Consider the following 15,410-nt stretch of genomic DNA (forward strand, 5'->3'; position numbering starts at 1 on the left):
ATCCTAGGTTTAAAAAACAAATCAATAAGAGGTTGTGCTTTAGTTTATGCAGGGTTGAAATCTTTTCAGTCAAAGAAAAAGGTCCGGAATTTCACTGAGTATTTATGTATCACTCAAAAAACAATTTAACTAATGAAAAAAAAAAAGCTTATGCTCTGCCTATTGGAAATTATAGTGCAAACTTCCAGAGCTTCATTGCTGAACAGTGGAATTCTAAACAAGTGCTACCAACCTTTATATGTCCGTTCACAAAACAATATTCTATTCATGCACACAGGCCTGTCACAGATGATGATCAATGCTTTGCTGACAGGTTTGGGAGCTCATGTTCTAGTCTAATGACCATGGTGTCATGGACTTGCTCCTGAACTCTGACTACTTGACCATTTTGGCATATAATGGCTCTCAGTGTCCACTGCCCACATATGGTCCCAGTTTACCAATATAAAATATAGTCTGTGGGGCATTCAGAATAAATGAGTTGGTTCAAGAAAGCTCTTACTGTTGGAAGGGATATGAAATTGCCTTGAACTGCATTACAAAGTACAACATCTCAATAGTCAGATCGCCAGAAATTGAACACTAAATGGGAGGTTGACAAGCTATAGTTGGAGAAATAATCAACAAGGGCAATTAGGGATATCCTTATGATTGATGTGTAAAAGACAATGCATAAGGTGGTGAGTCCTTAATGTATCAGTAGGGCCCATATTGTTTTACCTTGAATGTCACGTGTTTTACTTTGAATGTCATGTTTCCATACAGTTTTGTATTCTACCTCCACATAAACTACCTAGATGTCATCATTTGGTATGTGTGAGAGTTAGGGTTAGGGTAGATCAAGAAGAAAAGATTTCCCTACCATCAGGATGGCACCATGCCAGGCTATACACATTTCCTCTTTATCTTGTTCTGTTAACTGAGAAGGAGCATCAGGATAGATGGTGGTTCACAGGAAAATACAAATATGAAATAATTGTTCGACTCTCCCTGTCTGCTTAAGCAGTATTTTGTTCCTTTTCCTACAGAAATAATTTTATCTGAATCCCAAGAAAGATAGCATATTTCAAAAGTAAACAGAATTCAAGAATACAATGGGGAAGAAACAAAGTGTTTATGATGGAACGTGTGGAACTATCTTGTGGTTAAATAGAATTGATAGTTCAGCCAATCAGTGGTGCAATAATGCAGTAACAAAATGCACAAGTAGCTGTCCTGTTTATATTACTAAATTGTATGTTCCCCTGAAGCATTTAGTGAAAACAAGATGCTAGAAAGGAGAACCAGTCAAATGGAAGGCAGACTGACTCTTTTCAGGACTGCTAGTTAAAATGGAAGCACACTAAAATTAATAAATTCAGTGCCTAACCAGCAGCTGACTTCCATTCACTTATATACACTTAATATGGAGCCTTTTGACTGGTTCCTTACCTCAGCTGCATGTAGAGGACTTGACAGGTTTGCTAAAGTCTTTAGACTCCGACTGGTGCCCCAGTCCATTAACAGTGTCAGGCAGGTCAGATCACAGTACTTCAGTGAAAAGCTAGTGGAATTCTGGTTGACCAGCTGTTGTATGTACAGAAGTTTGATAATCACTTACTGTAAACTGGAACTATCACTCTGTGTTGTCACCGAATGCGTGGCAATAATCTTACACAGGCTTTGAAGCTACAGCTTATCTGTACTAAATTAAGTTTTTCATTCAGTGATTTGAAAAGTCTGTATTTGATATGTTTAAATGAGGCTGAACTAATTTTAAAGAAAAGCTTCCTGCTGTGTTCTGACAGGAAAGTGTTTGATCATAGATAAGAATGTACTGTATAACATGTTTCAAGTAATCTTGACAGAAAATAGCTGCCCAGTACTATACCAATGTTGCCTTTTTGTCACAGATTGGAAGAACACCGGCTGTCATGTGATAAGAACTGAGTGGTCAGATTGCTCTATGACCTGTGGCCTGGGAATCTCATATCGTACCACTACGGATAATCAGGACTGCCAGCCAAGAAAAGAGACACGCCTGTGCCAGATAAGGCCATGTGGACACCGTACATATTTGGTGAGTCTAAGAAATACCATGCTGGAAAGGTCAAATTTTTTGCAGAAATTTGCTAAACAAACCTCAACCTGTGAATCTTGTTTGGCCTGATTAAATTACTTTTAGCACTCTTTAAAAGGGATGAGCAGAAACCCATCTTGATTTTTTGTGTTTACACTGTTTTCATTAGTACCTGCATCTAGATATCAAAGTCACAATTAATTTTGCAAACATATCTCTAGTACATTTTTGAAGTTCCATTTTCTCCTGCTTGCCCAGGTTTTCCACACTCCTTCAGACAAGGTCACCAGAACCAGAGGGTGAGGGGTGGGGGTGGAGGAGTGAAGTGTGCCCCACCTCCTGATTCAGATTGTTTTTTTTTTTTTGGACATCAGACTCTTTTCCAAAGAAAAGTGTGTGTGCATCTGTATGTGCAAACGTGCTCATATGTGTCCAGTTGTCTGTGAGTGTTTGCAAATGTGTTTATGTGAGTGAATGTGTGTATATGCAAATGTGCATGAGTGCATGGATATATGTGAGTGTGAGCAAGTGCGTGCATGTGAGTGTGTGTGTGTGTGTGTGTGTGTATGCAAGTGTGCGCCAGTGCAAGTGTATGTGAGTGCATGAGTGCAAATGTACATGAGTATGTGTGTGCATGCATGAGTGTTTAGAGGTTCACACTCCTACATTAGGGAGGTTGCTCCAGAGAACATTTTTTTTTTACTTTTAAAACATGTTATCAGAGGCATACCTCTCAACCTCTTAGCACAAGAAATCTGGGCAAAATTAAATGAGTTGACAAAGGACCAAAAACAGGGACATGTTTTAAATATTGTTTTTATAAGCTTAGATAGTTGGTACAATAACAAGATTTGTGTTAGCATGTATTTTACAAAGGATATGAAGTCTGCAACACAAATATATGTCTTTATCCTGCGACGTCAGTCTTCAGTGAATTGCCAGAAAACTATAAATTTATTGAGGAATAGACCAAAAATATGAGGCAAAAATCAGGACATTCTGTGAAAATCTAGGCAATTGAAAGGTATGCTGTGAAGGTTATATGTTAGAATGATGAAAGTATTTTCTCTATATACAATTTTGTTGTACCTCTGCTACAAAATCAATAGCAGTTTAACTTCTGAAAATTGTAGGTAGACAGTTAACTTTCATCATTCTAACAGACAACCTTCACAGCTATTCACGGAAAATATTAATTACTCATTTTATTGTGCTCATAATATTCCTTTTTTTTGGAGATGATAATGTAAAATTCAGCAAATATTACTCAACAAATGCATTTCCGTACAAAGTCATACTATCAGGAGACCATTTCTTTTTTATTGTGAAGCAACTACTTTCTTCTTCTTCTTTCGGCTTTTCCTGGTTAGGGGTCACCACAGCAGATCACCTGTCCGCTCATGATTGGCAGTGGAGATTTACAGTGTCGAGTTGCCAGCCCGGCGCCCAACCTTCCGCAGAAGGCACACACACACACTCACACCTAGGGCCAATTTTAGAGTGTTCAATCCATCTACAGCATGTCTTTGGGATGTGGGAGGAAACCAAAGCACCCGGAGGAAACCCATGCGACCACAAGGAGGACATGCAGACTCCACACAGAAGGCACCCCAGCCGAGGATTGAACCAGAGAACCTCTTGCTGTGAGGCGGCAACACTAACCCCTGCACCAAAGTGGCTGTCCTGTGAAGCAACTACTTTAAGTTATAATAATACACCAGTGCATGGGAGGTGTGGTGGTTTTGACCACAAATAAACAATATTATTAAGTGTTTAGTGCATGCTCAGTCAACAAATTTTTATCTGAGTAATTGACAATAAATGTTTTCTTATATCTCAAGAATCATTACTCATAATTCTTAGCTAGTACAAATTCCTCACACGGTTTGTTTTCTTTTATATAAAAGTATGTTTGCCTACGTTTTAAGTGCAGGCCGGCAATTTGCCTCAGACTCAGGTGAGAGATTCTGCTGTGGCCAGGTTAATTCCTCAGACCATCCTTCTTCTTTTTCCCTGGATCCCTCTGGCATGGCAAATATAGCCACTGTGGACTGGGGGTTAGCAATATCTTCTGCAGCTGTTGGGGTCCTGTTAGTGGACAAGGGAGAGCCACTTTTGTTGGTGTTGTGAGAAGGGGAAGGGGTGGTGCCCCTGCTTAACGAGAATGTTGTGCCTATCCATGAGGAAGCTATTGCTGCCATTAAAATGTGTTTGCATTAATTTTCCTGTCAAAAAGAAACAAAAAACAAAACACATACCTTCTCCTGCTCCAGTTTCACTAGACAGGAGTAGTTTAATAAGTCTGTCTCATGGTCTTGTATAGTTTATTGATCTTTCTTTTAGGTTGTTTCTGGAAGAGACAAACGGATTCCTCTCTTCCTGAAGAGAGTCAAGAAATTAAAGTCTAACAGGAATATGATGGAACAGATGCATTTTTCCCCTCAGAATTCTGATTCAGATTCATAGGACAGCATGTTACTTGAATCAATGATTTTTTTCTCCTAGACTACTTCCAGAATCAGCAAGTGTATTCAATGAGAGAATACTGAGGTTTCCCCGTCTTCCAGAAATACTTTCAGCTGTTACAGAAGGAATTTCCAGAACCTTCACCCATTTCCCCAGTTCTGTCAGCTCTGGAGGAAGTGTGTGTCACTGCCTGCATTTTTCCTGATACCCAGCCTGCTGCCCCTACAAAAGGCAAATAGAACGTATAAAGCTACTCAGTCTTTTAAGTTTTTATACACTGTTCCCAAACATGACCCTGCAGCTATAGCTTTAGTTAATCCAGCTACTTGCCAGTCATTTTAACTCAAATCCTTCCCCTTCTGACAAGAATGGTAAAATGATTTTTATATTTTGGAAAAAAATGTTTGCTTCTGCAACTAGAATTTTTTTAATTTTGAATTGTCAGGCTCATATGTTTTAAGTTTTTCTGGCTAATTGTGAAAATATGAGGTTATTTTTTTTATCTGCAGTTCCTTCCTGTGAGTAAATATCTGCTTTACATTGTTTGATTTCTTTTATTTTTCAGGTCACGACTCATTTAAAGTGTGTTTATGACTGTAGATACCACATCCATTGAGGATGCCACTGGTACATTGTTGAGGAGGCTTTGCCTGGCTTCATTCTCAGAACCTCCTCCTAACAGATGTAAAAATAAGATTTCAAATTCACTTTTGGGTAGAGATTTTGGTTCAACTACTTTAAAGCTTAACAAAAATGTGACGAGGATTAAGCTGATACAGGGAATCTCTCAGATTTTGTTATCCCTCCTTCTCTAAATTTTTCATGTTTTTTTTTTGCTCCCTTGTCCAACTGTGGCAAGGAACAAAAAGTTTCAGTGATATGCTGGTAAGCAGACATTAAAAAGCAGTAGTGCAGGGATTCCCCTAAAAGAAAGCAACTCCCCTAGAACAAAGGACAGTCAAATAAGTCAGAATGACTATGTAAGGGGCCTTGTTATCCCTCCCACCCTGGCAGTCTGTTATCGCTTCCAGAAAGTCTGAATCTCCATTCCTCTCTTTGGCAATGGGCTATTTCAGACAAATGGGTTCTGAGACTGATTCAGCAAGGGTACAGATGGCAGTGGGATGTAGAAATAGTTCCTCTTTCCCAGTGGGGAAGAAGTTTTCATTTATGAATGTTTCTGATGCCAAAGAAAGAAAATGCCTGGAGACCAGTTATGGATTGTTTTTCTTAAACCAGTTTGTGACAGTGCCTAAATTCAAGATGCTTTCACAACACAATGTCTTCCTCCCTTCTTCCTCATTTGAGATTTTTTTAACCTTTGATTTAAAAGATGCTTATCATTATATTCGTATCCATTAAGGCTTTGGATTTTTCCTAAGGTTTTATGTGTTTAGATCACATTATCCAGTCTCCACATTGCTCCAAGAGTGTTCTCAATCTGTGTAGTGCCAGTTATAACAGTGCAGGCTAAAGCCGTATCTACTTTATTTCCATATTTAGATGACTTACTTATCGATGCAGACTATTTTTCAAAGTATCAGGAGTCTCTGTTTTTGGTGAGAGATCTGCATTGCAGACTGGGATTCCAAGTGAATCTCAGTACAAAGAGCTTTTCTTCCACAGGAAAAAAACTTAGATCTATGCCATTTTTTTCCCAGATCCCTCTGGTGTTGCACATACAGCCATTATGGACTGTTAGTTAACAATGTTTTCTATGGCTGTTGGGGTCCCAATAATGGGCAAAGGAGAGAATACCTAATGATTCTGAGTCCTATAGCGTCTATGATTCTCATGATACCTCTGGCCAGACTCCACATGGGAAAGATACAATGGTATCTGAAATCTCATTTGGTCCTAGCACCGACACCCATTATCTTTTCAGATTCCAGTTCTGAGATGCGTGAGAAGACAAATCAATTGGTGGAGACAACAAATTCCCTGAATCCACCCATTATCTTTTCAGATTCCAGTTCTGAGATGCGTGAGAAGACAAATCAATTGGTGGAGACAACAAATTCCCTGAATCCACCCATTATCTTTTCAGATTCCAGTTCTGAGATGCATGAGAAGAGAAATCAATTGGTGGAGACAACAAATTCCCTGAATCCAGGTCTCTGGTCCCTCCTACTCCAAAACAGTCACCACAGATACCTTGGACTTTGCTTAGGAATCAGTGTTAAGGGAGATATAAGTGCAAAGTATATGGGACAACAATGACAGGCACAAGCGCATAAATATAAAAGAGATGCTTGCCCTTATCAAGGCAATCAACTTTCTAAATCACCTTTGGTCCACTGGACCACTTCAAGTTGTTGCAAACAATACCACAGTGAAGTGGTACATAAATAAGCAAGGAAGAATCAGGTCTTATCCCTATGCAGACTAGCCATTATCACGAGCTATAGTTTTACAGCAGAATCTCACTCTACTTCCTACATTCTATTAGAGCAAAATTGTGTGGCAGAGAAGTTGGGCAGGAGAAAAGCAGATCCTCTTGAATGGAAGCTAGATCAGGGTTCTTCTAAGATCTGATCTATCTGTGGAAAGTTTCTCTAATAAGCCTTTTTTTCCTTCTCAATGAACAATTGGCAAAATTCTGCTCCAGAACTTCATGCAAGAAGGCCTCAAAAACTGATGCCTTTTCCTTGCCTTGGACAGGAACATTCCTGTATGCTTTTCCAACCTTTCCACTGATATTCAAGGTAGTTCTATAGATTCAGAAGGAAAGCCCAAAGATCACTGTGATGACTCCCTTCAGGCCGAGGCAACAGTGGTTCTCCATTCTTTTGGCATTTGGGAGTGTAATGAGTTGGCAGAGTTTAACAATTTCCTGCAGAGTATTCTATCAGAAATACTGGTTGAGCAAATTGGTGTAACTAAGGAAATAATTTTTTGAGCTGTGATACAGAATCGGAATTGTCTAGACATAGTAAGGCGTTGCAGAGTTTAATTCTGGTGGCTGCCAAAAAAGCAATTACTAGAAAATGGAAATCAAAATCTAAACCAACTATATTAGAAGTAGTGAATATAGTAACAGAGATAAAACAACTGGAACAGAGATCTTTAGAAAAAGGTAGGAGCAAACTACATAAGAAAAAATGGGAATTGTGGGAATGAAACATACAGGAAAAGGGGAGAAATGAGGTTTAAAAGAAGACACGACTTAAATAAGCTATATAATTTTGACTGAAAATGATTGTGCAGATTATAAGTGATGTATAATGTTTGGAACTGGGAGTGTGTCAGTATGGTTTGTGATGTAAAATGCTTGCAACTAGGATTGTGTCGGTGTGGTTTGTTTTCATTTATATAAAAAACAAGTAATCTCCGTGGTATCCCCGAAGTCTCAAAACAACCCACTAAAGTGTAGTGGGTCTAAAAACAAAGCAGTGTAAGAAACGTCTCTGTGTGGAAGATTTTCAGTCCATATATTTCTAGTTAATCACTGTATATTAATCAGATCAGACAATAGTAGTAGAAGTAGCGAACGTAAACTCGTCAAGTCAAAAAGTAATAATAGAAAATATATAATTCTACAGCATTACTAAGTATTCGAAAGTAATCCAAGCAAGGCAGGCAGCCTGTTTCCAGTCGAAAATCCTTTATTAAGTACACAGACAAGCGATCCAAGTAAAACAAAAATAGAGTAATAATTTCCTCACAAGCTTTCTAAGTATATATATACTTTTTATCAGGCATGGGAGTGGTTTATTGTGCTGTAAAACAAAGTGTTATTGGTACACATTTAAATTCACATCCCTTCCCCCATCAGTGTGACATTCGAGCTGGTCCTGCCCTACCTAGTAGCTGTCATAATAATATATAGCCCTAATGTACTTTAATAGTACATCTTATTTTAACCAAATTATTAAGTAGATTATTAAGTCTGTGATTTTATACAAGGCAATATACTACATGGCTGGAAATATATCAACCTTGATATGTTTCCAGCCATGTAGTATATATTTCCAGCCATGTAGTATATTGCCTTGTATAAAATCACAGACTTAATAATCTACTTAATAATTTGGTTAAAATAAGATGTACTATTAAAGTACATTAGGGCTATATATTATTATGACAGCTACTAGGTAGGGCAGGACCAGCTCAAATGTCACACTGATGGGGGAAGGGGTGTGAATTTAACATGTGTACCAATAACACTTTGTTTTACAGCACAATAAACCACTCCCATGCCTGATAAAAAGTATATATAGATTTAGAAAGCTTGTGAGGAAATTATTACTCTATTTTTGTTTTACTTGGATCACTTGTCTGTGTACTTAATAAAGGATTTTCGACTGGAAACAGACTGCCTGCCTTGCTTGGATTACTTTTGAATACTTAGTAATGCTGTAGAATTATATATTTTCTATTATTACTTTTTGACTTGACGAGTTTACGTTCGCTACTTCTACTACTATTGTCTGATCTGATTAATATACAATGATTAACTAGAAATATATGGACTGAAAATCTTCCACACAGAGAAGTTTCTTACACTGTTTTGTTTTCATTTATATAAATGTATGATTGCCTATGTCGTAAATGATGGTTTAATAAAGATGTTTCTTGTTTAAAAAAGGGACAGGAACTGAACAATTTATGTAATGTTGCTTAGATTATATGATATATAGCAATATATGTGAAGCCTAATGTTTGTTAATTTTAACTTGTTACTACAGTTTGATTACTTTTACATAAATCTAAATGTACCTATGTCACAAGTGATAATTCACTAAAGGTGTTTAAAAAAGTATTAATTATTAATGAATGAATTAACAGATGACTTGGTAAAAGGAACTACAGAAAAATTGTACAAAGACGTGCTGTCTGTGCCAACCACAAGAAGATCGGGTGACAATGAATCAGAGATAACTTTGACTGAAGGATTGGAAAGTGGGGAAGGGATTAGTTTTGGGAGGAGGAGGTTGTGGTGTACTGTGACATTGTTTCCTGCAGATTTTATTCTTTTGCATCTAGTGGTACGTCCTTGCTAAAATTTAGGTTGGAAAAGTGTGTTACGAACAGCGATCCCTGTAAGTAGAGAATAGCGAAGAGGAAGATAAAGGAATAAAAGCATAGTGAGGTATAATGGGTGAAGAGTCATATACAGCAATTACAGAAGAAGAGAAAGGAATAAAAGCATAGCGAGGTATAATGGGTGAAGAGTCATATAAAGCAATTACAGAAGAAGAGAAACGAATAAAAGCATAGCGAGGTATAATGGGTGAAGAGTCATATAAAGCAATTACAGAAGAAGAGAAAGGAATAAAAGCATAGTGAGGTATAATGGGTGAAGAGTCATATAAAGTAATTACAGGAGAAGAGAAAGGAATAAAAGCATAGCGAGGTATAATGGGTGAAGAGTCATATAAAGCAATTACAGAAGAAGAGAAAGGAATAAAAGCATAGTGAAGTATAATTGGTGAAGAGTCATATAAAGCAATTACAGAAGAAGAGAAAGGAATAAAAGCATAGCGAGGTATAATGGGTGAAGAGTCATATAAAGCAATTACAGAAGAAGAGAAAGGAATAAAAGCATAGCGAGGTATAATGGGTGAAGAGTCGTATAAAGCAATTACAGAAGAAGAGAAAGGAATAAAAGCATAGTGAGGTATAATGGGTGAAGAGTCATATAAAGCAATTACAGAAGAAGAGAAACAAATAAAAGCATAGTGAGGTATAATGGGTGAAGAGTCGTATAAAGCAATTACAGAAGAAGAGAAAGGAATGAAAGCATAGTGAGGTATAATGGGTGAACAGTCATATAAAGCAATTACAGAAGAAGAGAAAGGAATAAAAGCATAGTGAGGTATAATGGGTGAAGAGTCGTATAAAGCAATTACAGAAGAAGAGAAAGGAATAAAAGCATAGTGAGGTATAATGGGTGAAGAGTCATATAAAGCAATTACAGAAGAAGAGAAAGGAATAAAAGCATAGTGAGGTATAATGGGTGAAGAGTCGTATAAAGCAATTACAGAAGAAGAGAAAGGAATAAAAGCAGAGGTATAGAATAAGGTAAAAAGGCATGTTACGAAATACTAGAAAGCTGGGGATTTGTATAAATTATTTGCTATAAAATGAAATTGCTATAGTAGTTACAGAGACACAGACTACTAAAAAAGATGAAATGAAAGATGAGGTACCAGAAAATAAATTATTCAGAAATGACAGAAAGGGAGGAGTGATAATCGCTGTAGGGATGGACATCACATGTGAAGCACAGGAAAACACCAAAGAGAAACAGGGATTAAAAAGCGAAGAAAAGCAGAAAAAACTTAGTTCCTCAACTGTTAAGTTTCATGGAGGTCACTACATATTGGCACTAATGAAAAGCAAAAATTAATAAATGGCATTAGTTGAGATGAAAGAAAAAAGTTATGATTAAGGGAAACTTGACCCTTTAAGAGACACACTGAATTATTCCTGCTTCAAAAAGTGAGAAAAAGGATTGAATAACAGGATATGTCTCATCTCATAGAAGGACTTCTCATTAGAGCATGAGCCCCAGTACATAGTAAATGACATCTCAAATAGATCTGTTCAGTGAAAACAGAAGCTATCAAATCTTCACTGCTACTGAATGAAAAAAAAAATCAGCGAACCTCACAACAATAAATGAAAAAGTGCAATAGTCATCTAAACCGTTTTGCAGATCTGTAAGCCCTCTTGGACCCTCCATGAGGGTCTGCATTCTCACATACTTCCCACTGCTTATATATACTAACTCCAAGGTCATACAGTGAAAAATCAGTGCTGTATAAAACCCTTCTTCCATAGTTGTGAGACAACACAAAGGCAATCTGGTTGATACTCTGCAATAATTCTTCATGCAACTTTCAACTTCCTCCTCAGAAACTCACCACATCTGTTCTTCCCTTCTCACCTAATACATCCTTACATCTTTCCCACCCACTACCTTTCTCTTCGTGATGTGCATAACGCAATGTAAAATAGTGTACCTTTACTAGAGTTTATAGTGTAGAATAATATTCATTATGCAGTATAAATGCCTTTATTGGTGTATGTACTTGTACTGCAAGAAGTTTAACAACATATTGACAGCCTTGCACGGAGTTCATGTTACTACTGTTTTTTAATGTAACTTAGGGTGTGGCCATTTTCTTGCAGCCTTTCTTATTTGGTTGTAAACACCAAGCTGAGCTTGACAATGGCATCCTTGGATAAGTGCACTATCTTGGTCAACAAATAAATAAATGAATGAGCAAACAAATAAATAAATAAATCGACATTTGGCACGTCATTGAAATCGCAATCCAAATGTGAACCCACCACTCCTTTATATACTACAATGACTCAGATTCCAACCGAGGTTGCTACGGCCACAATGCAGAGTGCTAACTACACGATCACAGCAAGTTACTCGGAGTGGAAACTGCATCAAAGAAACACGCTGTTCCCAGACAATAACATTTCTAGACTAGGCAAAATTTAATGAGGTGATTTAATTATTTCTATTAGCAACAGGCTGTTCTATGGATCATCTTCTGCCATGACCCAGGACCCAAGGACAACAGGAAAGCAATACATAAATAAATAAGTTAGTAAATTCAATTACCCAGCATGGTTTTGGGCGGCAGAAGGAAAATGGAGCACCTAAAGAAACCTACCGATGGAGAGGAAGAATATGCAAACTCCACACAGACAGTGACCAGAAGTCAGGATTGAAGCCTGAAAGCTGAAGATGTCAGGCAAATATCTTATAACTGAGTCACCATGCTGTCACTGCAGTCAGATAGCGCAAAAACATATAGATAAAGAAGAACACTAGAGGACTGATAACCAAAGACTGAAGTTTAAGCGGTATGTAGGTAAAGGCACAGCTTGCTTACAGAGCAACCATACCACTCTGGGATTTTCATGTGGGAGAATTGAAAGTGGGCACAATACCAAAACTGCAATAATAGACTATGGAAGTGTAGATTACAGTACATTATCAGAATTATTTATGGAGAAATTGGATGAAAGCAGTGTGATGGGTTAAAACAATCTGTGGTTCAAGTTTTTTTTTTTTTCACTTTTTCCCATCCTGACCTTGGGTCTGTCTAACATCTTCTTTTCCACTTAATGCTTCATTGTTTCACTTTATCACAATGTCCGAGACACCAGGAGGGGGAGAGTCAGGGATTATGGCCATCATGTAGCAGACTGTGGTGTTTTTTTGTTGTGGTCTTCGTTGCATCCCTTTGTACTGAAAGAATTGGGGCCTACTACAATGGTCAATAATGTACACATAGTTTTCATTGTTATGCTGACAATCACCAGCAGAGCACGCACAGTTTGGTGGACCAGTGCATGTTCATGGCTTGAGCGTTGCCTCCGGGAAGCTGAGTGTCCGTCTTGCAGTGTCCCCCAGGACAGGTGAGTCTGCATTTCCCAGTCACATTTCTCCTCCCAGAGCGACTCCTCTAATTCCAGTATTGGTTATCTTAGTCATCATTATTAAGACTTTATCCATCTGTGTCATGGAACTGGAAGTCTGTGGTTAAACTCAAGAAAACTGATGGGAATCAGCAGAACAACTGCAAATTAAGAAAGTAATCACTGAGAATGAAAAAAAGCCATTCAGTTCTGCACAAAAGGTAAGAATGAAGTAAAGCAGAAACAAAATAGTTTTCAAAAAATTAAAACCAAAGGGAAGAAGCTGCACCTAAAAGTATGAAGAAATTAAAAAAACAAAATCAAAAAATTTAAATAAGCAAAACTGGAGAACTCTTGAGAAATGTAATTAAAAACAACAAAAAGTGTCTTGGTATGCAAGTTAAAGAAAGGTAAAAACATAGCTGCAAATGCCAAAAAAAGGTGGAAAAGAATACAGTGAAGTTTATGATATGGCTTAGATTGTAAATTTATTTTTTTGTCTTTGCCTTCAGACCTAAAAGAAAGCAAGGCTACAACAGATGAAGAAGTGATTTAATATAAACAATAAAGGAAGTGTAGATGTTTTGGAAAATAAGCTGAGATGGCATAAAAAAGGATAAAGCACACAGGCCTGATGGTATACCTCCCAGAATTCTGGAGGTTTTACACATGTACCATCAGCCCCATCACCTGTTTATTAGGTCATTAGATGAGGATTTAGTTTTAGATGAAAGCACTAACATTACACTGGTTCTACTATATAAGAGAGTTAGAAGTGCTCACTCTGATCATGCATGTAAAATAATGGGGAAACGATAACCCAAGAAGTATCGCTATGTTTCTGGCACTGAATGGCTTACCTGATAGGTTTCAACATGTTTTTTCTGGCCAGTAGATCTGCTGTTAGATATAATTCAGTTTTATGACAAGGAAACAACAGCAATTAACACAGAGTACCTAGCAGAGGTAGTGCACATGTATTTTGGTAAATTCTTTTCCCCAGTGACTCATTACAGCCGAGTGACGCCTCCAGGTGTTTTGGCAGTTAACTCCTACTGTGCCTCTAGACATCAAATATTTCTTCTTTATATTTGCATTAATAATTCCAAAACCATGCTACATACAATGTACTGGAATATTTTATCTCGAAGCATACATGATGGCAAAAACAATTGTGTTGATATTTGACCTCTGTCAATGAGTGTTAGAACTGTAAGGTGATAACTTCATTTTTTAAAGGCTGAAGCCACACCCACTGGGAGTTAAAGGTACACACTCAAAGAGCTGTACTGGAGGGAATGAGAAGGGTCCTGGGCCATCTGAAAGGGTTTAATAGTTGGGGAGAAGCTTAACAAGTATTTGAATGAGTGGCTAAAGAACAGAAAAAGGAAGCTAAGGGAAACAAAGTAAAAGTATGCAGTGAGCAGTTTCTCATGGTTCAGTTCTGGACAATTGCTCTTTTAATATGTTTCTATTACACATTACAAGGGAAACGGAAATAACACTAGTCTGTTTTTGCAGGCTTGTTAATAATGGTGGTAATGGCTTACTAAGAGCTATAAATAGATTAAATTGATGAACAGGGAAGTTGCAGTTAAAGTTAAGCTAGACACAATTTTATCTCTAACTGTGACATCAACAAGACTTATTGGCGGGACAGATTTGTGTCCCAGAGACTCCCCCATCTACGGAATAGACTCCCTCTCCACATCACGCAGAGTATCTATTTACCCGTTTTTAAGAGCAACTTGGACAACTGGATGGGAAACAGAAAATATACCCATGGGATTCCACCCATGTCCCTGCTAGACAGAGGCATCGGGTGCTAGTTTGTCTAAACATGGGCTAAACTCTTGGCTAGGCTTATAAAGGCCTCAGGGCCTATAGCCTAGTAACCTCCTATGATCCTATGTGAACAATGAGCTGCACTCTGTAAGAGCAGTAACGAAGGCAGAAAGTCTTGAGTTTTGTAACAAAGAACTTATCTTACTGTACACAAATCTCTTGTCAGACCACGCCATATCTAAAGTATTACATACATTTCTGCTGTCCTTGGAGGGATAAAAAGTCAAAGGAAAGGGAGATTAAAGAATGGCTACAAGGATGATAAAAGGACTGGAAAATAAATGCTAAGATGATAGATTAAAAATGACTATTTGCCAGAAAGATAGAAAAAAGAGTAGGGGGACATGATATGGGTACCTAAGGTGTTGAATGAGAAGCATGATGGAGCAGCCTTACAAAGAAAAGACACGGAACACAAATATCAAACTAAGGTACAGAGTTCAACTTGGGCAGCAGGAAGTTAGTGAAGTTTTTTGCCAGAACAGTAAACTGTGAATCTACAGAGGCATTTAAGAGAGGTTGAGATAGCTAGGTGGAAAAAAGTGGGAGAATCAGCTACTGGAGGATTGGTGTACAAACCAAGCAGATTATATACCTCTCTACAATTTTAGCAGAAAGTATGTGAAATGTCACAATTCCAGATGTACTGTGT

The 15,410-nt window shown here is 37.7% G+C and overlaps 1 protein-coding gene across 1 annotated transcript in view; it reads left to right on the forward strand.

Annotated features, from left to right (window-relative positions):
• Positions 1–15,410, forward strand: part of LOC122811402 (CCN family member 1-like) — a 140,681-nt gene that overhangs the window by 112,740 nt on the left and 12,531 nt on the right. Inside the window, exon 5 of the mRNA XM_044083234.1 lies at positions 1,893–2,059. Within this exon, the coding sequence (XP_043939169.1) occupies positions 1,893–2,059 (167 nt within the window). The remainder of the gene's footprint in view (positions 1–1,892; positions 2,060–15,410) is intronic.

This window comes from Protopterus annectens, chromosome 9.part0 (genome assembly GCF_019279795.1).
Source record: "Protopterus annectens isolate FY-2018-M chromosome 9.part0, PAN1.0, whole genome shotgun sequence".
Lineage (NCBI taxonomy): Eukaryota > Metazoa > Chordata > Ceratodontiformes > Protopteridae > Protopterus > Protopterus annectens.